At 42.8% G+C, this 25,142-nt stretch overlaps 1 protein-coding gene across 2 annotated transcripts in view; it reads left to right on the plus strand.

The window, feature by feature from the left end:
• The window catches only part of LOC147630250 (Major facilitator superfamily protein), a 143,147-nt gene extending 121,635 nt beyond the window's left edge, over nucleotides 1-21,512 (plus strand). Inside the window, exons 8-10 of one of the 2 annotated variants that reach the window (XR_015267625.1) lie at nucleotides 18,136-18,220; nucleotides 18,312-20,655; nucleotides 20,828-21,512. Coding sequence is in view for 1 of the 2 variants with exons in the window: in XM_086810095.1 (XP_086666221.1) it covers nucleotides 18,136-18,220; nucleotides 18,312-18,426; nucleotides 20,828-20,853 (226 nt within the window). In the remaining variant the exon portion in view is untranslated. The remainder of the gene's footprint in view (nucleotides 1-18,135; nucleotides 18,221-18,311; nucleotides 20,656-20,827) is intronic. The other variant, XM_086810095.1, reaches the window with a different exon arrangement.
• The last annotated feature ends 3,630 nt before the right edge of the window (nucleotides 21,513-25,142 follow it).

Below are 25,142 nucleotides of genomic sequence, written 5' to 3' on the forward strand. Positions count from 1 at the left end.
GAGCATGTCATTGACATAAAAAATAAGGATCAACAGATTGTCCCCATCTCTGCGAACATAGAGAGTACTCTCAATTGGACTATTTTGGAACCCATTAGCAGTCAAGTATGCATGAATTTTTCTGTACCAAGCATGAGGAGCATGTTTAAGGCCATAAAGTGCTTTATGTAATTTGCACACTTTCTTTTCTGTCCCTTTTTGAACAAAGCTAGGAGGCTGAGATACATACGATTCCTCCTGCAAATCACCATTAAGAAAGGCAGTCTTAACATCCAACTGATGTACATATCAACTCGTGTGCAGCCAAAACAACAATGGTGCAAATGGTAGTCATACAGGAAGTAGGAGCAAAAGTCTCCTCATAGTCAATGCCCTCACGCTGAGTATAACCTTTGGCGACCAAACAAGCCTTATGACGATCAATAGAACCATCAGGCTTTTGTTTAATCTTATACACCTACCAAGTGCCAATAGCATGCTTACCAATGGGTAAGTCACATAACTCCCAAGTACTGTTCTTTTAATGGAGTCCAATTCCGAGTGCATGGCTGCAACCCAATGCTCATCCTCCAAAGCATGAACATGAGAATTAGGTTCCTCATTGCATGTGGTGGCAACAAAATGTGAAGATGCAGCACGAGTATGACCAGCCATAAGAGTAGGTTGTTCGCTATCACGCAAAGTGTCAATCAGCCAACGAGGTACCATCATCAGTATGTGACCCAAATAAAGGCAACAATGTATCAAAGACATCTTCATGTCCAATTGATGGCTGTTTTTGACATGAAAGCAATGTGTTGAGATGCGAACTCATCAAAGATAACATCGCAAGACACAATGATTTCGCTAGGCACATAAAGTCGATACCTTTTGCTTTCATTGTTGTAGCCTGTAAAGATTCATTTAATGGCCTTTGCATCAAGTTTATGTCTTTGTGCTCCGGGTACATGCACATAAGCCAGACAATCAAAGACTCTCAATATGAGTAATCATTGGGATTCTGCCATTCAAGGCTTTAATGGGACATCAGTTTAGCACATAGTTGGGACACATGACCACCTCAAGCCTAAATCCTTACTTTTAAGCATACACTTGGCCATCTCCATAAGAGTACGATTATGTCTCTTAGCAACATCGTTTTGTTGAGTATAAGATGTACATTGATGAGATATGCCACGAGACTGCATAAAAGTTGTGAACTCATTGGATAAATATCCCCCCTGCCCCCCCCCCCCCCCCCCCCCTCGATCTGTATCCAAAGCAACAAGCTTATGACCGTAAGCATTTTCAGCCAGGGGTAAAAAAGCATGGAAGGATGCAAACACATCTAATTTGGCTTTCAAGCCATACACCCTGTAACGGAAGGGCAATTGTAACACGGAAATCTTAACTATCATGAACCCTGATCAAACACATAAACATGCTAGAGAAAGAGAGATGAAAAAGAGCTCTGCACAGTACACCACACTAGGGGCCAGAAGATGGGCTGAACCCGCGCCCCCACCCCCCCCCCCCCGCGCTGCTGGTTTCCCCCCTCTTTTATGGTTAGATTACCAAAAAGGAGTCTGCTTCAGATACAACCTTGCGGGTGTCCAGGGATTCTCAACTGGCATGCACCTGAATCTTCTAGTACAAGATGAAAATAGAAACAAGACATATGCTAAATTCAAAGTTCCTCAAGAGAACATGAGAGCTTTCCCGGCTTTAAGCACATGTAGGACAGTCATGGACAGCCCTGTATGGTTGTCTCCAACCCTGCCAAGCCCATAGAGAAAGTCGTCCAGCCTCAAGAGGGCTGTACTAGGCTACCAGCAGTCGACCAGCCCTTAGTTTTCCCAAAAGGAGTTGGCCCGCAGATTTTGCAAGCCCAGAAGACATCGGTCAGCAGGTAGAGAGCTTTCCACAAGTTGACCAGTCCTCTGGCACAAATAGGATGCGTCAGCCAGCAGATTTCCACGCCTGGAAGCAGTCAACCAGCACATAGGGAATCCCAAATCCAGTTGATCAGCAGTTATGCCCTCCAAAACAGGTCAACCAGCTCCCACAAACACTTGGAAAGCATGCGACTAGCTAGACTCGACCTCTCCCCCAGTAATAGAGCTTCCACGCCACAGAGATATTAGCTCATGTGCTTTTTAGGTCCAAAAGGGGGCACCTACAAGCAAGCAGCCCATATAATGTCTAGTGCCCAATAGTTTGGCCACCATGTGTATTAAAATAGTCCTGCCTAGTGTGTACATCTTATAAACTTGTTCGGTCACTTATAAGTGAGTGTGGACCTGCATCAATAATAATTAGCATGTGAAAATATGAAGCTATAAATTGAGTTTTCAAGAGCACTTACCACCTGTAAAACACATGTAGACCACCTATCAGACCAAAACAAGTGTGCACTGTCACCAGGAGGTGAAACTTTTTGCAGTTGTTTTCCTTATTTACATTTCTTTATAAATATATATTTTTCTTTTCTTTCTCTTTGGTTGCTGTTGCTTTCCCCCGGGATCTCTTGGAAGGGCTTGGGCCATTGCAATGTCAGAATGGGTCAGCCAGTGGGACTTTGGACCAGTGGTTGGCTAAGCCTGAGAACTGCACTGAAAGATGAATGACAGTGTCCAAGACATGGGCATTGAAAGATGTATGACAGTGTCCAGGACATGGGCACTGAAAGATGAAGGACAGTGTCCAAGACATGGCCACTGAATGAGGGTATAGGCCAGTTTACACTAGTAAGTGGCTGCCACCGAAATGTGAATGTATCTTGAATTCTAAGCAAATTCTGAAGTGACCATAGTGGTCAAAGATGGTCAGGAGACCAGAAGGAATGCAGATGACATCATCCCTAAAATCTAGGGAACTGCTATTTTTAGCAGTGTCGGAATTGAAAAGTGTTCGCGTCAGTTTGTGCGGAATGTCAAGGGGACCAAAAGCTGACAAAGGACTGTTGTGAGAATGTGAACCAGTCAGGAGATTTTTAGCCTGGAAGATTGCATGTGGAAAAGGCTTAAAAATGTGCCAAGTGTCAAATTTTGGTGCATTTTCCTCATTGAGAAGAGGGAAGCGTGGGAATTTGGGAAGAGGAGGCTCATTTGCAGCCATCGTGTGGTTTTGTTGCAGGAAAACCAGCTATGGTGTGAAAGGGAGCAAGGAAGGTGGCAGGTGATGCACAGGTGCAAGAGCTACAGGCTTGAGGCTTGAAGTGAAGGCAATAGGCAAGGAGAAGCAGAAACGATGAGCCACAGAGAGGGAGAGAGAGAGTGAACTCGTTGAAATTGGGGAATGCCCACGTTTTCTCTTCTTGGGCCTTCCTTTATTAATAAGTGACCTTTTTAAAGTATTTGGCCATGTTCAATGTGAACATGGCCAAGGCTTTTAAACTTTAATAAAAGCCTTGTACAAAGTATATACAAATATACATGGGTCATTTAGGGCTTTAAAGGGAGCAAGGAAGGTGGCAGGTGATGCACAGGTGCAAGAGCTACAGGCTTGAGGCTTGAAGTGAAGGCAATAGGCAAGGAGAAGCAGAAACGATGAGCCACAGAGAGGGAGAGAGAGAGTGAACTCGTTGAAATTGGGGAATGCCCACGTTTTCTCTTCTTGGGCCTTCCTTTATTAATAAGTGACCTTTTTAAAGTATTTGGCCATGTTCAATGTGAACATGGCCAAGGCTTTTAAACTTTAATAAAAGCCTTGTACAAAGTATATACAAATATACATGGGTCATTTAGGGCTTTAACCCCAACAACCTCCCACTTAAAGGCATAAATGGCGCCTTTAAGCTAAGTCACTCCCACCATCTGTATGCATAGCTGATGTTGTGCTTTGGGTAAGCACTTAGTGAGAGCATCTGCAGGATTTTGTGACGTATGAACCTTAACAACTGTGATAAGGCCATCCTCAAGCACTTCCCTAATGAAGTGATACCGCACGTCAATATGCTTTGTGCGCGCATGGAACATGGCATTCTTTGCCAGACATATGGCACTCTGGCTATCACAACCAAGCATAGGTGCCTTGTCAGGCAAACCAAACTCACTGCATAAACGTGCCAACCATATGGCTTCTTTGGAAGCCTCAGTGGCTGAAATATATTCAGCCTCTGTAGTAGACAGTGCAACTATCTTTTGTAGTCTAGAGCACCATGAGACAGCACCTCCTGCAAGAGTATATACATAACCACTTGTGGATTTGCGTGTATCCACATCACCAGCCATGTCAGAGTCACAAAATCCCTTCAATTCCAAAGGACCCTTACCATAACAAAGGCATTTGTTTTTAGTCCCTTTTAAATACCTCATAATGGACTTTACTGCATCCCAATGCAATTTGCCTGGATTAGCCATAAATCGGCTCACAACTCCCACTGCATGGGCTATGTCAGGCCTAGTAGCAACCATAGCATACATAAGTGAACCACAAGCTGATGCATAAGGAACACCTTGCATATCATTGGTTGCCTGATCAGATTTGGGGCAATCATCCTTGGAGAACTTAACATATGGCTGTAATGGCACACCAAGAGGCTTTGCATTAGCCATGTTAAACCTGTCCAGCACCTTTTCAATGTATTTTTCTTGAGACAAATACAATATGCGCTGGTCCCTTTGCCTTCTAATCCTTACTCCAAGAACATGTTCAGCTGCCCCAAGGTCTTTCATGGAAAACGCAGATTTCAGCTGCTGTTTAAGAGCATCAACAGTGCTTCTTTTCTTCCCAGCAATCAACATATCATCTACATAGAGCACAAGAATGATAGGGCTGCCATCCTCATCAAATTTTGTGTACAAACAGTGATCTGCATGGCTCCTTTTGTACCCATGTTTGAGCATGAAAGCATCAAACTTTTTGTACCATTGTCTAGAGGCTTGTTTCAGCCCATACAAGCTTCTTTTAAGCCTACATACCAAATGTTCCTTTCCAGGAATAACAAAGCCCTCGGGCTGCTTCATGTAAAGTTCCTCATCAACATCGCCATGCAAGAAAGCTGTATGCACATCCATTTGGTCTAATTCCAAATCAAGGGCAGCCGCCATGGCAAACAATACACGCAAAGTGGTCATCTTCACTACAGGAGAGAACACTTCCTGAAAGTCTATGCCCTTCGTTTGGGCATATCCCTTTGCAACCAGCCTTGCTTTATACTTGGGTTTTGCATCAACTGTCTTGATTTTATACACCCATTTGTTAGGAATGGCTTTCCTTCCCTTGGGCAATTCCACCAAGTCCCAAGTATCATTCGAATGCAAAGCTTTGATCTCTTCCTGCATAGCAAGCTCCCACTTCTTACTGTGCTCACATGTCTTTGCCTCTTTATAAGTAAGAGGCTCCCCCTCATCTGTCAGCATAATATAATGCAAAGAGGGATCATATCTACTCACATTCCGCCTTGGACGAGTCGACCGCCTTACCCAATGATCCACATTCTCTGGCAATGGGTCTACATCAGGTGGCACAATCAAATCATCAACAAGGGGCTGCTGTACATCATTTTCAGCCCCGTTTTCAGCATTGTTATGTGGCTGCAAATGCCCTTCAGGAGCCTCATTTTGCTGTCCAACATCATCTGGCTCAAACACCACTGGTTCATCAACATTTTCAGTCATATGTGGTGCATCCTGAGGGTCAAAATCAGGCCTAATAGGTGGCTGTACATGCTGAAATTTGACCTTTTTATGGTCATCCTTAGAGACACAATTGTTTTTAAGCAGCTTTGCCTCATTAAAAACAACATCCCGGCTGCGCACAACCTTTTTGAGTTGAGGTAACCAAATCCTGTAGCCCATTTCACCTTCTTCACCATATCCCATGAAGAGGCCTTTAATGGACTTTGCATCCAACTTACTCCTCAACTCAGGTCTTATATGCACAAACGCTTCGCAACCAAAGACGCGTAAGTGATCATATGAAGCAGGTTTGCCAGACCAAACCTCCTCAGGGATGTCACCTTTCAAAGACATGTGAGGGGATCGATTACATATATGCACTGCAGTTTTTAGAGCTTCTCCCCAAAATCCATGAGGGAGATTAGCTGTGGACAGCATGCATCTCACCCTCTCACATAGAGTCCTATTATATCTTTCAGCCACACCATTAGAAGAGGGGCTGTATGGAACAGTAAGCTCCCTCTTAATGCCCAAATTTTCACAAAATTTATTAAATTCACCACTTGTGAACTCACCCCCATTATCCGTACGCAAGCATTTCAGCTTTCTACCTGTTTGGGTGGTCACAAATGCATGAAACTTCTTAAACGCAGCAAAGGCTTCATCCTTAGATCTGAGCAAATGAACCCAAATTTTTCTAGAATGATCATCAACAAAGGAAACAAAGTAGTGTGCACCCCCCATAGATTTGGTAGGCATGCTACAAACATCAGAATGTACAAGATCAAGCACATTAGATTTGCGAGAGACACCGGAGTAATAAGAACTTTTCACTTGCTTGCCATATTGACATTCATTACAAAAGTCAAGCTTTGTGCCTTTAGCATCAAGCTTATTCAAATTACAAAGCTTAGTAAGGCCTTTGTGGCTCATATGGCCAAGCCTCTTATGCCACAACTCCATATGTGAGTTAATTTCAGCCAAAGCAATAAATTTGCCCGACAAGGCCTTTCCATGCAAGCAGTAAAGTGTCCCTTTCTTTGTACCTTTCACAATCAGCCTTGAGCCTTTAGTCATTTTCCATGATCCTCTCTCAAACAAAATGCTGTAACCATGCATATCCATCTGTCCAACAGAAAGCAGACTCTTCTTGATTCCTGGCACATATCTAACATCATGTAAGACAAGCTCATTTGTGCCATCTGTGGAAAGATGCACAGTGCCAATACCCTCAATGGAACATGCATGATTGTTTCCCAGGTATACATGGCCATGGCTGCCTGCAACAAAAGTAGAAAAACACTCCTTGATAGGAGTCACATGAAATGAAGCACCGGAATCGACTATCCAAGTCTGGGATAATGCATCATTAACAGTCAATAAAGCATCAATTAGATCACACTTGGTGATCTGCATATCCTGTGTATGAACATTGAGAGAGGCATCAAGCTCATGAGCATCATCGGCTGACAAAGTGGCACATAAGATGTCTTCTACATCTGATAGCTCCTCAATAACAACACTAGAGGCCACATTGGCCTTCTCCTTGTTCTTTGGGCTGTCCTGTGCATCTGTCTTGATCTCCTTCTTCTCTTTCTTTTTGTCTCCACCACTCTTCTTCCTTTCCAACTCTGCCTTATAGTACCTGCAGTCAGGTTTCTTGTGACCTTTCCTGCCACATTGATAGCATGTCACATCACTCTTGCCTTTGCTGGCATTTCCCCTTTCTCTACTCTTACTCTTACTCCTTTGTGCATAATCAGTCTTCTTTTCTGTCCTGCCTCTAACCATGTTGGCTGAACTGCCACCCTCTCCACTTGCTTTCCTCCTGATTTCTTCGTTCAATATAGAACCCCTAACACCATCAAAGGTCAAATTGGGATTGTTTGACAATGAGACCACCAAAGTCTCCCAAGAATCAGGTAGAGTCATCAGCAAGAAGATAGCCTTGAGCTTATCTTCAAAAGGGGGCAAACCTGAGTCCTGTAACTGAGATAAAGTACCTGTAAACAACGACAAGTGCTCTGCAGCGCTCTTGGACTCATCTAACTGCATGCCAACAAGTTTCCGCATCAAATGCACCTGATTAACTGGGGTCGTATTCTCATACGTTGCCTTCAATTTCTCCCACAACTCAAACGCATTGACAAGACCCTTGAGGTCTACCAAGATCTCGTCAGAGACGGCCATTTTAATGTAGGTAATGGCTTTCTTGTTCAATGTAAGCCATGCTGCATCTGACATATCTTCTGGCTTCTCTGCTTCAAGTGCCCTGTCACAATCTTTAAGGAAGAGGATTCCTTGAATCCTATCCTTCCAAAGATCAAAACCTGTTCCCTCAAACCGCTTGATCTCAAAGAGATTCTTGACGTCAGAGGAAGTCGATGCCATAGTTGCACAAACGAGAGGGCTTAAGTGCTGAAATTTTTTGGGCAAACTGCACCAAAACCGAACTGTAGCCTCACCGCAATGTGCATAGCGACTCCAAAGGGTCACAGGAGCAAATCGAGCCAAAATATGCAAGTTTAGGCAAGAATAATCAATTCTGAATTTTCTGCGCAGAAAATTCAGCAAGCTGATTTTTACCCAAAAACAACAAAAATTGTTGTTTTCTACCTCACAAAGCGTACATAATGCAGAAGCACAGCCTTTGGGAGCATATGTAGGCAAAAGCCCCAATTTTTAGCATAAATGTGCAGCAAATTGACTCGAAATAGGCATTTCGCATCCAAAACTTGCTTAATGCTGGCAAATTACATCAATTAATACATTCCCCAATCGAAATACATCACATGTACATTTGCATAAACCTGCGCAAATCTGTAATTTGCTGTAAAAACCCTGTTTTTGACCTGTTTTTCAGCAAATTTGGCCGATGTAGGGTAGTAGGGACCATGTACAAGTGTTCCCACAACTTAATACATCAAGATAAAACCTGCACTTCGCTGTAATAACCTGTTTTTGACCTGTTTTGGACCTAAAAACAGCCTGTTTTGGGCTGTTTTGTCAATGCCGGCACCCGTAGGGACCCGGGAAACAAGGGGCTTCGCGATGGAAAGCAATTTTGTCGCGATAGAAACCCTTTTTACTTGCTGTCCAGCCACCTGCTCAGAAATTTGGGAAACCCTAGAGGCTCTGATACCAGTTGAAAGGGAGCAAGGAAGGTGGCAGGTGATGCACAGGTGCAAGAGCTACAGGCTTGAGGCTTGAAGTGAAGGCAATAGGCAAGGAGAAGCAGAAACGATGAGCCACAGAGAGGGAGAGAGAGAGTGAACTCGTTGAAATTGGGGAATGCCCACGTTTTCTCTTCTTGGGCCTTCCTTTATTAATAAGTGACCTTTTTAAAGTATTTGGCCATGTTCAATGTGAACATGGCCAAGGCTTTTAAACTTTAATAAAAGCCTTGTACAAAGTATATACAAATATACATGGGTCATTTAGGGCTTTAACCCCAACATGGTGGTGCACTCCCTTGCCCTACAACTCATGAATTGAGGGTTGAGCTTGCTCCCCACAGTCTCTCTCTCTCTTTCTCTCTCTTGCAGACTATGGAAATGCTCTCATCAGATAAAATCAGGGACGGAAGAGGGTGATAACCTCTTCAATACAATGCTGTTTCAGCACTGTTTAGGTGTTGTTTTTGGGCTGTTATGTTGCCCGGTTGATGCCAAAATGCAGTAGGACTTTGCTAAAGTCCTCCAAGACAGTACAAGGGTTATTTTGGGCTGAAAACAGAGCTGAAAACAGGTCTGTGCAGAAAATTACAGCAAGCTGAATTGTGATGTTTTGGACTCCATTGGGTAGCCTGATGCCTATGGAAGTGAGCCTGTCAGTTGGGATTCATTCTGAGATGTTATGGAACAGTTTTAATGCAGTTATGCTAGCAAATTTCTCCCAGAATTTGTAAAACTCAGCTGATGCATGTAGAGTGCTTTGTTGCACTTGTGCTTTGTATTTCCCAACCTTTTTAACAATAAAGAAATACCGCAAGGGGCGCCGGACTTTGGGGCCAATGTGTTGTTGAGCGAGGGAGCGAGGATTGTGTAATTGTGTGTCTGAGTAAGACCAGGTTATTTGTGAATGAATTACCGCTTTATGTGTCCATAGACCGGTTTTATGGTTCCATTGCCGGGATAGGGTCCTCTTTTCTGCAAGAGCCCGGACACGGATTGGATTGGGTGAACAGGAGACACACATAGTGAGGTACAACTGATTACAGGTGAGAAAGAGTACGGTCTCTTTCTTTGGATACAGGTTCCCTTAATTTTTCAGTTGACAGTATGACAGACAAAGGGAAAGGCAAGCTCCCTGCCGAAGAGAGTTCCTCTTCTACTCGCAGACAGCATATAGAGGTGACAGGTGCCCAGGTGTCAGCCTCTGCTCGGATGGAGCCAGTAGTACAGCCAGCCTTGTTAGAGGAAGAACAGGAACAAGAGGATTTATTTCATGCGCAACTCCTAAGCATGGTTGGTACCTTTGAACAGTTGGTGAGGAATCCCAGGATGAAGAGGTATTTGCAGTCAAGGACAGGGGATTCCCAGGCTGAATCATCTCAGCATGCAGTTGAGAGGGCACAGGAACAAATGCCAAGGATGCCACAGCATGTAGAGCAGACACCAGCAGTGGCAGCTGATCCAGTGCAGCATGTTACACAGGCACAGGTACATGCATTTAATGGCCAGGAAAGTAATGTGCAAAGGGTCATGCCGACCATTCCTCCATTCGTTGCTTTCTAGCCTGGCTATTTTGGTGGTGGGTCTGTTTTCCAAGCCATGGCTAGGCCGCCCACAGTTTTACCAGGATTGATGTCAAGAGGGTCACCAGGAATGATGCCTATGGAAGCTGTGAACCCTCTTTATGCTAATATAGGTGTGCAGCCCGGATTTCAAACTTATTTTAGTCCACCTTTGGGGCCTGTAGCACCTATCAGTGTGGCTGAATTTTCTCAACCTAGTGGACAAAGAGCAGTAAGGACTAATGTAGAAAAGGTGCAAAAGGATTACAAAGAAGGAGGTCAAGCAGTAAAGTTTGAGACTTTCAGTGGGATGCAGGACAAATTGAAAGCGCTGACTTTCATTCAGCAGTTTGATGCAGCATACACTGGGGGTAACTTTACAGAGTCTTCTAAGGTGCGGAAGGCTGCTACTTTCTTGAAAGGTAATGCATTGCAGTGGTGGACCTCACTGTTGATGCAAGGACAAGCACCTGCTACATGGGTTCAATTTAAGCAGCAGTTCTCTTTTGCCTGGCTTACAAATACTTTTGAAGTGGATGTTATGACAGCATGGCACAAACTTGATGCAGCCAACTGTGTAAATTTGGAAGAGTATAATAAGAAGTTTTGGGATGCACTCTTGCCAGTAACTTCCTACAGGACAGTGCCATTGTCAGAGCAAATAGAGAAGTATTGCTGTGGTTTGCCCAAAGAAATCAGGGATTATTGCATTAAGACCAATGTTTCTAATATGACTCAGCTCATTGAGAATGCAAACATGGCTAATGCATTGCTACAGGGAGGTTCACGTGGCTTTAAGAGCACAGTGAAGAAGGAACCTCAAGACAAAGGACAGAAGAGGCCACTGTATGGCAAGTCATTTGAAGAGAGAAAGGCATTGATGCAAGCTGGGAAATGTTTCATCTGTGAACAGAAAGGGCATATGGCTGCAAAATGTCCACAACAGCCACCAAAAGATGCGGAGGATAAACAAGGGCCACCCAAGAAGAAGACAATACCGAGTGCAGGATTGATACCTGACATGGTTGGTGACCAGCCATGTGATGATGCGACAAAATTGTGCAGAGCATGGGGTAAAATCAGAGATGCTACAGTGCTGATTTTCTTTGACCCTGGTGCTCGAGCCAACTTTATTTCACCAGCATTGGCAGCCAAGTTAGGAATTCGTGCTGAAGAGATGGGACCAGTTGGACAGGCTGATTTGGCATGCCCTGGGCATTCAGTTCTTGTCACTCCCATACTTGGCAAACTTCACATGCATATACAGAGTTATGTTGACACAGAGGAGTTTCTTATCATGCCCTTGGAAGGATGTGATGTCCTATTGGGAATTCCATGGTGTCATAGGAAACATGCAGTGTTGGATGCTTTCAACAGGAAAATCACAATTGTACATAGGGACAAGACTCATGTTCTGGATGTGAAGCTGAAAGGAGAGTCTGTCCCAGTTATTTCTGCTTTTTGAACCTGAATTTTGAATGACCTGTACATTTGTATTATATGTTTGGCAATGTACAGTTTTGACATTTGTTGTCAATGACTTAATTAATGAATGAACTTTCAGTGCTTTGAAGTTGTATCTGTTACGCTTCAAATGAATGATTTACATGTTGTGACACTAATAGTACAAGATATATGCTATCGCTCTGTGTTGCATCCGGAAACATGTATTTGAAAGGCTTGAACCTGCGATGGCACAAATGGTAGTGGGGAATCCCTATCATCGCCCCGTGTCATCCGTTGGCAGGAGATACATGCGATGACACTAATCACCTGCGGAGTCTTGTGATCGTCCTGTGTCATCCGTTTGCATGTGGACTTGCAATCGAGGTCGCTTGCTTCTTTCAAGAGGGGGGTATGTCACCAGGAGGTGAAACTTTTTGCAGTTGTTTTCCTTATTTACATTTCTTTATAAATATATATTTTTCTTTTCTTTCTCTTTGGTTGCTGTTGCTTTCCCCCGGGATCTCTTGGAAGGGCTTGGGCCATTGCAATGTCAGAATGGGTCAGCCAGTGGGACTTTGGACCAGTGGTTGGCTAAGCCTGAGAACTGCACTGAAAGATGAATGACAGTGTCCAGGACATGGGCACTGAAAGATGTATGACAGTGTCCAGGACATGGGCACTGAAAGATGAAGGACAGTGTCCAAGACATGGCCACTGAATGAGGGTATAGGCCAGTTTACACTAGTAAGTGGCTGCCACCGAAATGTGAATGTATCTTGAATTCTAAGCAAATTCTGAAGTGACCATAGTGGTCAAAGATGGTCAGGAGACCAGAAGGAATGCAGATGACATCATCCCTAAAATCTAGGGAACTGCTATTTTTAGCAGTGTCGGAATTGAAAAGTGTTCGCGTCAGTTTGTGCGGAATGTCAAGGGGACCAAAAGCTGACAAAGGACTGTTGTGAGAATGTGAACCAGTCAGGAGATTTTTAGCCTGGAAGATTGCATGTGGAAAAGGCTTAAAAATGTGCCAAGTGTCAAATTTTGGTGCATTTTCCTCATTGAGAAGAGGGAAGCGTGGGAATTTGGGAAGAGGAGGCTCATTTGCAGCCATCGTGTGGTTTTGTTGCAGGAAAACCAGCTATGGTGGTGCACTCCCTTGCCCTACAACTCATGAATTGAGGGTTGAGCTTGCTCCCCACAGTCTCTCTCTCTCTTTCTCTCTCTTGCAGACTATGGAAATGCTCTCATCAGATAAAATCAGGGACGGAAGAGGGTGATAACCTCTTCAATACAATGCTGTTTCAGCACTGTTTAGGTGCTGTTTTTGGGCTGTTATGTTGCCCGGTTGATGCCAAAATGCAGTAGGACTTTGCTAAAGTCCTCCAGGACAGTACAAGGGTTATTTTGGGCTGAAAACAGAGCTGAAAACAGGTCTGTGCAGAAAATCACAGCAAGCTGAATTGTGATGTTTTGGACTCCATTGGGTAGCCTGATGCCTATGGAAGTGAGCCTGTCAGTTGGGACTCATTCTGAGATGTTATGGAACAGTTTTAATGCAGTTATGCTGGCAAATTTCTCCCAGAATTTGTAAAACTCAGCTGATGCATGTAGAGTGCTTTGTTGCACTTGTGCTTTGTATTTCCCAACCTTTTTAACAATAAAGAAATACCGCAAGGGGCGCCGGACTTCGGGGCCAATGTGTTGTTGAGCGAGGAAGCGAGGATTGTGTAATTGTGTGTCTGAGTAAGACCAGGTTATTTGTGAATGAATTACCGCTTTATGTGTCCATAGACCGGTTTTATGCACACACGTCCACAGGGTGCCCAGGCATCCTCGGCCCCATGGACAACACAGGCAATAATCTTAGGCATTGTCTAGGCAAACAAAACAAGTCATCCAAACATAAAATTAAGGTCATGAACACACATGAGTGCAACTTAACCGGAAGAAACACCCATTTCGCAGTTGTATCAATCAGGAAAAATATTCAGGGATCCAAAATCCTTTCAGAATCTTCGCAAAAAATATGTAAAAGCGAACACCAGGATAGCTAGTCCAGGGAAAACTTACCAGGATAGCTAGTCTAGGAAAACACACCATGTCAGGCTCCATATGCCATACATGTACTGTCATGTCAAGCTCCGTATACCACATGTACATTAGAAAATAGAAGCAATGAGGGATTTTGTGACATTCCTCCTTGCTTCTAGGCAGTTGACCACAATTGAAAAGCGTCCAGATAGATAGGTTGTCAAAAGCTCCGGATAATCGTGAAAAGAATCTTCGTCCATCCATTTAGCGTCCATAGCTGAATAGTTTTTAAATTTCACAAGATACCTGCGTACAAGCTTGCCTTCGCATGCTTACGCTCCTTGTGAAAAATAACTGCTCTGGTTGCAATACTTCCTCAAGTTCATCCACCTCTGGTGGATCTTCCAAAACTGGTTCCATAGGAGGTGGTTCAACAGAAGGCCTCAATAAGCTCACATGAAAAGCACTATGTATTTTCCAATAATTGGGTAATACAAATCTATAAGCCACTTCATTTATCTTCTGTAAAATTTGGATGGCCCATAATACCTGTTTAAAAGCTTAGGACATCGGCCTTCTTACCTAGCCGCTTCCTTCTCGAACTTAAGTAACACCAATCATCTTCCTTGAAAATTAACTCTCCTGTGCTTGTCAGCTGTCTTTTTATGCTTAGTTTGAGATCTTTCTATGGCTGTTCGTTCTTGTGCAAACACAGTATCCAAATCTCTGACATACTCATCTACTGCAAAGATTTGATCTTTAGTTCGTAGGATAAGTGGTAACACCACCTTGCCATAAACTATCTCAAGCGGAGCCTTCCCAGTTGAAGAATGCACGGTGGTGTTGTATGTAAACTCAACTAGGGACAAATATTTCTCCCAATCAGATTTCTGCTCAAATACATAATATTTGAGCAAATCAAGTACGACTGAATTTGCGATCACTCTGACCATCCGTTTGAGGATGATAAGCTGGTGAAAAATTTAGCTTCGTGTCCATGCTATTACCATGTGCAGATTTCGGTAGATCCATAGTAAAATCCATGGCAATGCTTTCCCATGGTTCATGTGGAATGGATAAGGGCTGAAGCAAACTAGGTGTTTTGTGCTTGTCATATTTGACTTTCTGACACACCAGGCACTCACGTGCATAAATTTCAATATCTTTGTATAAAGCCGGCCAAAAGAAATATCGTTCCAAAGCATGTGTAGTAGCTGGAATACCACGATGACTTGCATACAGAGGAGCATGACACTTCCATAACTTTTTGATGCAGATCTTTGACCACACAAATGCTGTTTTGCATCATTAGAAACCCATCTCTTACCGAGTAAGATGGGACAGCAATACCCCCAATCAAGTCAGCCCAAATAAGTTGGAAATCTATGTCTAATGATACATATCTTGCATCCATGACAAGTCTTGATAATAGATGGTAGCCATTGCATGCACTTGAGGCCTTCGTGACAAAGCATCCACTATCTAATTCTTCTTGCCTGGAGTATGCAAAATCTGAAAATGAAACATGGGCAAGAAGTTTGTCCACCTTAAATGCTTCTCTGAGAGTTTAGGCTGTGAGAAAGTGCCTCAGACTTTGATGATATGTTTCAACCATAAATTCAGCCCCCAAAAGATAATGTTTCTGTCACCATTTTGGGCATCACCAGAATTCATGTGAGGATGGGCTTTGGATGCCCAAAAGGTGAAGAATGTACAAGCTTTGGAAATGGGGGATTATCCAGTATAGAGAACCAAGTGTTCGTAGCATGGTCTAGGCACTCGAGACGGTTTCTTGGACATAGAAATGGGCTTTGAAGCTCAAGTATGTATGGCGAACTTTTGAGGATTTGGGGGAGAGCGAGAAGCCATTGTGAAATTAGCTATTATCTGAGATATTTTTAGAGCTGAAGATTGTGGAATTTTTGGCCTTCGAATTTGGGACATGAAAGAGGATAAAAGTGAGACAATTGTCCTCATACTTGTCAATTCAGCTCTACACAGCTTATTTGAATATGAGAGAGTTATCTCTTGGGCGAGTTTGAGCTTCAAGCATGTTTTTGGTAGCTGAAAACTCTGATTTTTCACCATTTCTCTTCATTTCTTAGCCCACCATAGCCATATCCAGCATGGGGAAGATGATTTCCAACTTGCAGGCGGAAGGGGGGGGATGGGGGTGTGGGCTGTAGATGGAAAAGGGGGAGGCAGAAGGGAGGACGGGGGCATGGGCTGCCTGTGGAAAAGGGGTGTAGGCGGGAGGCAGCGGGAGAAAGCGAAGGCGCGGGGAGGGGGGGGAGGTGGGGGAGAGCTCCAGCTATATTCGAGTCAATGCACGACTAGTGGTCATCGACGTCTTCCGTAGCAGAACCTTTGAAAGTGGGTAGCTTGATGTGGAGAGGGGTTTTGGACCTGGAGGGTTGGCTTGACCTACGTTGTTACAAAAAGTGGGATTACCAAGATTAGCAACCATGGGAAGGGGTGGAGGAGGACTTCTAGGAGGTACAAAATAGACTGGCCTCCTTCAGCTATAGCAATGTTTTGAGAGAGGACTTTTGATTGGACTGACGTGGTGCCAAATTTTAGTGTACCTCTAGTAGACCTAGTTGCCTGGTACACTACTCGTGGACGGTATGTCCTAGGGAGTCACACACTTACAGCTCTCATTCAATGAACCTTGCAAACGAGTCAACGAGACACCACAAGACACAATGGAGTGCACAATACTCAGGGCTCAAACCATTAACCTTTCATCACTGTTACAAGGCTACTCACTGCACCGTGCACACTCAGTGGTTGCAGTGAGAGAGTCCGACACAGATTCTGCCAAAAGCCAAATGGGAAGATACAAGACATAGTCTGGACTCTGATTGGTACAACAATGACGCAAGTGCTCAAATGAGAGAACTGCAAGATTGGAAAAGGGGGGGGGGGGGGGGGGGTGTCGTTGAATAGGAGGCCGATGGTGAGAGGTGGTTAGGCGCGCTGGGGGGGAGAGCTCCAGCTCTATTCGAGTCAGTGCATCGACGTCTTCCGTAGCAGAACCTTTGAAAGTGGGTAGCTTGATGTGGAGAGGGGTTCTGGACCTGGAGGGTTGGCTTGACCTCCAACGTTGTTACAAAAAGTGGGATTACCAAGATTAGCAACCATGGGAAGGGGTGGAGGACTTCTAGGAGGTACAAAATAGACTGGCCTCCTTCAGCTATAGCAACGTTTTGAGAGAGGACTTTTGACTGGACTGACGTGCCAAATTGTAGTGTACCTCTAGCAGACCTAGTTGCCTGGTACACTACTCGTGGACAGTGTCCTAGGGAGTCACACGGTAGAGAAGCTCACACAGTTGAAAACACTTACAGCTTTCTCATTCAATGAACCTTGCAAACAAGTCAACGAGACACCACAAGAGACACAATGGAGTGCACAATACTCAGGGCTCAAACCGTTAACCTTTCATCACTGTTACAAGGCTACTCACTGCACCGTGCACACTCAGCAGTGGTCACAGTGAGATAGTCTGACACAGACTCTGCCAAAAGCGAAATGGGAAGATACAAGACATAGTCTGGACTCTGATTGGTACAACAATGACGCAAGTGCTCAAATGAGAGAACTGCAAGATCAGCCCAACAACACCCGCTTCCTACTGTGAAGAGTCCTCTTGTAAGCCTGGAGCGTCTGGTAGGTGAGCATCGCGAGTGATGGACACAACTGAAGTAGCTGTTGAATGACTGCCTGTGTGATTGATTCCTTTTGGGTCCAGTTGCTGTCCCTTGGGAGTTCCCAGTAGACACTTGGTAGTCCCCACTAGACTTGAGAGTTTCCAATCCACTTGGGAGCTCCCACTAGACTTGAGAGTTCCTGATCCACTTGCTGGGCACCCTTGGTGGGTACATGGCTTATTGGCTACTAAGTAAGCCTTGGGATGGATCTGAGATACAATAGTACATGTTCACAATGATAGTGTAGGGAATGTTGAGATTCATAAGGGACAATAGGAACCAGCTGGTGTTTGAAAGCAAACAAGGAAAGTTGCAAAGAGGGGAATGTATGAGAATCATTCTTTTTTCAAGAGGCCACTTGCAGGCCTAGGCTTGCTGAACAGTGGAAAACATAGACATTCATGCTTTGTCACAATGAGAAGCCCTTGTTTCACTCATGTAGACGATCCAACGAGGATGTGCCTGTAGAAGCTGAAAAATACAAAATCTGCCACTTTGTTAATGAGGAGCAATTCAGTTTAAAGACTGGGAAATTGTGTAAGGCTAAATTGTCAATTGTCAATTTGGTGTTAATCAAGAAACATGACTGCTAATGTTTTTTTGTCAGGTATATTCCTACTGAACATCGAGCTGCCATCATAACTTTATTTCGGGTGCCTGCAAATGCTGCTGTGGTATTCATTCTTGTCAACGTAAGTAGTTATTGGTTTCTAGCAGCTAGTGGCCAAATAAATTTTTTGCCCATATGATTAATATTAGCGTGTGCGGTATGCTTGTGTGCAGGGTAGTATTTACCGACGTCTTGAAAACAGCATGATTTTTGGCCTTTCAATCACAGGTCTTTTCTTAGGAGGATACTGCTTACATTTACTGAACCACTCAAGGCAACAGTCACATGGTATCAAGTCCTCGACCAGCTTTTAGTGGTGTGAGTGTGTAAATCAATGGAGATTTGTTCTTTCAACCTTCCCTAATCAGTAGGTCTTCATTGTAAAGTTGGAAAATTACAAGGCATGCATGGGATTTGTGTGTCATGGATCATCCTTATTATGCAAGCCAAATGCATGCACGTGCATGTGTGCATGCATGCACACCTTCACACAAGAGAATGGGAGAGCGGTTTGTGTCCTCCTAGGTGGCATGTCTGGCACGCATGGTATCTTCTACTGATATGATAAGTAGGTTTCCTTGTCCACCTTTACCCTAATTACTATCATTCTTCTCAGTATGCTTCTTCTCATGTTTATACAGTTTTTATTTACAGTAATCCCATTGAGCTAAGAACATGTGCGGATGTGTATGTGTATGAGGGTAGCAAGAGTGTATACCTGGATAGAGAATGGTGATCATTTTGTACTGTGTCTTTGCATTTGAGACAGGTGGAGTCGTGTGTTTGTTGATAGAGTCCTTTTTAAGGGCAGCTCCTGTTTGTGAGCCTCAACTGAGGATAGTGGGAATATGCACCATTTAGGCAGAGGGCATCAGTGTAGTAGTATAAGTGAGATGTATGCTCGATTAATAGGCAGGATTTTGGGGGAGTCTTTGGAGGGAGAAAAGGTCATCCATGAGGTTAAGAAAGCGCCTTACTAAGGAGGTTAAGAAACCACACTTGCTGCCCTACACAAAAGCACCTCACCCCTCCTCCAAGTCACTCACTAAAAGGTCAAGCTTCCATGTAGGTGGAGGGAGTGTGCAGTTTTGCAACAAGCTTGCAGAGGAATTTTAAATTTTTTCTTTTCAAAAATCAATCCTTGAATTTTTACACCTTTATTTTTCAACTCTCTGCTGTACTTTTTTCCACTTAATTCACCAACTTGGGCTTGTATTCACTGCATATTTTTGCATCGAAGCTTTTCATATTTGGTACAATGTGTTTATATCTTTGAAAATCTGGTTGCCTGGCTCGGAAAATTTCCCTGGGATTCTGCGAAGCTTTGTAAAATATAAATATTTTTTGGTAATAAAATACCAGAAGGGCCAGCCCACCTTCGAGCATGGACGCTCAGCACAGAGCACGCATGTATCTATGGCAGCTGTAATAATGTGAAATAGTTATTGCATTATGTGATGATTGGTTATGTAAACGAGTAATTGGTGAATTAAGGTGTCTAAGAAGTGCGCACCTTTGGCAGCTCTGCAAGACAATTCGATTGAAATAAGCCGATCCATCATTTTCCAGTATCGGAACAAATTCTTGATGGTCACCTTGTTAAGAGTTTAGTAAGCTTACAAATCAGTGAACAAATATGGAGAACTATGTGACCTTTCTCCGAAAGTTCCTTTACATGTGACAATATATCCTCTAGTTGGCTCATACTAATATGGTATGGTGTTTGGCTGGGATGCAAACTCCCTGGAATAAGAGTCAAGATTGATCATGGAGTCTTCCAGCCTCTACAGCAGTAACATTTCAGGTAGGGTGTTGGCAAAACCGTTTTCATATTGGCTTTAGGAAAGAATCCTCTTGGAGGCGTGTAAAAACCAAGGCATGCCCAAAATCACATCACATCCTTGAATAGGAACTATCAAAAAGTCCTCTTTGTCCAATTTTTGAATGTGAACACAAATCTTACCGATGATGTGTATAGCTTGAGATTTGGTTTTGGTGAAAGGTCTGTCTGCTTGCAAAAGAGTGTTGAGCCTTGAAGCTTCCAATCCCAGAGCAGTAGTCATATTGGGAGATGAAATTTTTGGAAACACAAATATCGAACAACAATGAAGGGGACCGATTTCGGAGTTGTCTCTATGCTTTAAAAAGCTTCCTCTTTTCCTTTGATTGTTCAGAGTTGCCAATGACGGCTGATATGGCATGTACTGTGGGCTTTGCTTGCTTGTCTTTTTCCAACAGAGGGCAATCACTATACAAATTCCCACACTTAGACCACTGCCGGCCTTGTCTGGAAGTTTGCCTTTGTTCGGCTGTGAGGTGGGAAATGGCACCCCTGTTGCCCGACTTTACTTGCCTTGTTCTTGTTGCTGTTGGATGGTTTATTTCTTCCTGGCTGTTGGACTTTTGGAAGAGTTTTGAAAACCTTCATTCTTGTCCATCTAGGCATCGTTGCAATGTCGGCTTTCTGAGAATCTCAGGAAAGCCGAATGAATAAGTTGGAGAATAAATCATTATGAGGTAAAGAGTATCAAAAAATTATTCTTTCTTGAAACCTGGTGTCCGTCCTTATGGTTCCATAACTTTAAGTATGGGTATTGGAAGTAGTGATTTACAATACATAGAACTTCGTCAAATTCATGAGATTCGTCAATGTTCTAAAAAGCTAACATGCTTTTGGGTTTACTTGCAGAAAAATTCTCCACAGAGCGACCTTAGGGAGGGCTAAAATGGTATGCTGTGACAAGGAGTTCATCTACTGGCTTAGATTGAAATGTACGCTCTGCCTGTTGTATCGCTACCATGATTTGATTTTGGGTGCTTCCCCACCCTCACACAAATGTGTTGAATCAAACTTAGCTGTTTCAATCATCGTATAATGGCTGTGGATCATGCAAGGATGCACCCCCAATCAGAACTGCAGGTCACAATTCTGTTAAGAGCAATTTGAAAGGAGACTCCAGACTTGTGAAAGTATTGCCTTCAAGGTGGGCTGTGGTATGTGAAAATGCACGATATTGACACTGAAGTGAAGGCAGAGATCCACTTGTTACCTTCAGGTGGCTATCCTGCAGTTACTGTGGTCTTCCAACTATTGGTGATTTGTTCACATGGTAACTTTCAAACTTCAAACTTCATATGGCCTTCGCACCATTTGTGTTGTGTATACAAGTATATAAGTAATATCAAATAGGGTGGTGTATCCTGCCCTAGCTCTGTCCCTTTAAGAGTATTCCCAGAACTAGTGAAGAAAATCATTTCGTCTGTATTCTTTGCACCATATAGTTAATAGCGAGAACTTCATCTATGTTGTACGTAACTGATGGATGATGCACTGAGATCACCTTGAAATAGTAAATGTCCAAGCCTTTTGTCTCGTTTAATAATAATTCCTAAATCCCTCCCCTCTTCTTCCCCATACATACATGTTTTGGTGGTGCATCCACCTCCAAGCATTTCAAGTTTTAGATCATGTCTGAATTGTGATTCTTTGATGAGCATTATGGATTAATGGTGGCTTTTGTTTTGAGTGGTATGAGTTGCTCGGATTGTTTCTCACGAGGTTCGCATCATTTCATAGGCCAAAGCAATATAACTTAATACTCAATGCTCATCTTCGCTGATTCATTCATGACCAAAGTCTCCGAGTGTGGCATGAACACGACTTCACATCTCATGAGATGGTTCTTTGTTTTGTGATCTAATGATAATGTGAGCAATTGTTGAGAGATCTACTCTCATCTTTGGATGTATTCACTAAAATTTTCTCTTGTTGAACATTAACATTTGTTTGGATTTAGCACTTTCATCTATTCAATTCCACGGAGAGCCTTTTGAAATGTTAGCTTTTATCTTATACTAGTCTTCCCTTTATTGGACCTTCATGGTGTCAAGGCATAATTGTATTTGTCTTGTTGAAGTTCTTTGATACTAGGGCTTGCATGTATGCTTCACACTTGTAGGGTTGCTAGAAGCATTTTGTAGTACAGTGATAAATCTTTTTGTTAGGTTTTGAAACCTTGAGCTCTAACCATCATACATTTCTTCAAAATGTGATTGTATGTGGACACACTACACATTGTCGTCCACATCCAAGAGATATATTTTGTGAGGTTTCAAAACCTTGAATATTGCACCAGACGTGTGGATAACGTGCATACGATATATATCCTCATCCACATCCACATCCACATCAACATCTAAATGCACATGCATGTAAAGTGGACCAGTATCACATGCATACACATTGATAAACAAAGGTGGGGCTTAAGAACCAAAGAAAGAAGACAATTACTAAATGCCACAAGGATAACGAGTGAAGAACATGTTGAAGATATCAATATTAGTTTTCTTGCAATTAAAACAAGGCCTCTCATTGTCTTGACCATACGGTATGCATAAAGGTCTCACCACTTGTGATGCGAGATAGAGATTGGTTTGAGGCGTGGAAAAGCATTCCCGATCCACCATTTGATGGGATGTCTAGACACTTAATCTTCTTTCGATTTTCATATTGGTGTGACATGAAGATCAATCATCTCTTAGATCTCATCTATATCTTCAAGAATACGATAACAAATATTTGGAATCATTTAATCGGTAAAAGAGAAATAATCATAAGGCTTTTAGTTAGGACTATTGATTCTTCATTGTAAGACCCTTGGACCTATTCTATTGCAACTTTTCAATAAGTGTAATTGAGATAAGAATCCCGGCGTAGCCTCAACAAGGGAAGAAAAATGGCATGAAAAGTTTCGGGGAGACTGCAAAATACAAGGAGGAGAATCTACACAAGGAAATACAAGGAGGAGAAGCTACACAAGGAAATGCCTCATATAAGTGATATGTAGATCAAGGAGGAGAGAAATCACATGAGAAAAAGCTTCATGGAAGTGTACATATTACGTGGAAGAAAATTGGTGCAAGGAAAAGCCTTGGTGAGTGATGTGGGTGATGTAGATAAGAGGAGAGCTATGGGATGAGAGTGTAAGAACCAATAAAATGAGATTTAGCTCTAGAAGCAATAGTTTTGATAGATTTAACCAATTCTTATCCATAATCAAAGGAAGATGAGGAGGGATCGACATCATCTTCTGGTTCTGTTTATTCTAAGAGTTTCTCTTCAAGGATATTTCCAGTGAGTTCCAAGTCAGTTTGGACCAACTCGTATTCTGTATTTTGAGTGAGAAGGGCTTTAACCTTCTTCTTATTAGCCTTGGGCTAGTCCCTTGCATAGTGGCCTTTCTTGCCATAGAGAAAGCATGCATCACCAAAATTGATTGTCTTGTTTCTAAAGACCTTACTGAAAGGCTTTTCTTTTGGAAAACCTTATGTACTTCTTTGAAGCTTTATGTTTTTTACAAGTATAAGCATTTGCTCTAAACTTGCATCCATAGTTTCTAAATTCATTTCACTTGTTACAGAGCTTACCCTGAAAGATTTTCCCTTTCTTTGTAGCTTTTCATCATATTTGAAGCTCTCTTGTCTCTGCACATTTGTTGGAGGGTGAGCACAATGTGTCTCTGCACTTCTCCAAATGTCATATTTCTAAAGTTGTTAAAGACCTTTATTGTTGTCAGTTTCATATTATCTTGATTGAAGATCTCTGATCACCTTTTCGAATAAAAACCTCAAAATAAGAAAAGAAACCTTAATGATCCCCATAAGTCCAAAATCTCAAAGAACTCCAAAAACCAAGCCAAACCATCTCTAAGGTTGAAAGGCGTGAGCCCACACAGTCACACCAAAAAAAGACATGAGTCTAAAAAAATCTCAAAGAGGGGTTGACAAGCAAACCCCATACTTTATAATGATTCCTCAATCTCCATACTCCATCCCATTCCACCACTGCCTACTCCCCTCGTCCCTTCACTCTCTTCATACCTCGTCCATCTTCCCTCCACCAAGCTAGGTTGCTAAGTATGGCAAGGAAAAAAAGTAAGGCAAGGCAAACACTAAAATAGTGTTTGTAAGGGAGTAAACCCTAGCCCTAGTCCTAAATAAAACCCTAATCTATCATAAACAAGAAGAGAGCAAACTCTAATCCCAAGAGAGACAGAGACAGAGACAAAGACAGAGAGAGAAGGGCTCTCATAATCTCTAGTTCATAGGAGATATTCTGTGCTGAGAGATCCCTCATGAAGTGCCGCACGCAATACATCTAAGGCACGGAAAGAGGCTCTTGCCTCTTCCCCCCTTCCTTGCGAAAAACGTGGCAAGAAATTTCAATTTTCGACTGATATACTCGGTTTTGGAAGCGATTTAAACATTGTCTAAATCCTAGAAAATTATTTCAGCATATCCATTTACATTAATAGGATTCCGCAATTTTGACCAACGCGGTACAATATATTTAACTTGATTTTGCAAGATTAGAAACTTTCTTCAACTGTAACTTGATTTTGTAAGATTAGAAACTTTCTTCAACTGTAACTTGATTTTGCAAGATTAGAAATAGTTGAAGATTAGAACACAGCTTTAGTGGAGTGGTAAAACAGATAAAGTCCCAGCCAGTGGTGGGGGTTCGATCCGTGCTCTCTATGGTGTTGCGCGTCCTTGTAACCAGAGTTGGGTGTGTGAGTAGTGCATATAAACCAATGTTTCTCGCCAAAAAAAAAAACAACAATTAAAAGAAAGTGGGTACAAGAAGGAGCAAGAGGCAAACAAATTGTCATGAGAAGACTAGAAATGGCAATAAGAATTATATAGTTTTATGTAAAGCATGAGGACATGAAGACACGAAGGTGGTCTCACACCAACAACTCTTCTATACAATGGGAAAATCAATCATCTAGGAAGGTATGCGGGCTATGCTACATTGGCCAGTTTCACACGTTACTACGCTGACGCATAAAGTAGAAGAGGCCTTAAGTTAATGAAGCCATGAAGAGACAACCTGAACGAGAGTAAATGCATCTGATTTTAAAAAATCTTACCTTTAGGATAATAAAGTGTAGAATATACACTTAAAATCTTTACTTGAAAAACTAGTGTGCTCATGTAGTAGT

The sequence above is a fragment of the Cibotium barometz genome, chromosome 16 (genome assembly GCF_041138505.1).
Source record: "Cibotium barometz isolate CiBa-2024 chromosome 16, ASM4113850v1, whole genome shotgun sequence".
Classification (NCBI taxonomy): domain Eukaryota; kingdom Viridiplantae; phylum Streptophyta; class Polypodiopsida; order Cyatheales; family Cibotiaceae; genus Cibotium; species Cibotium barometz.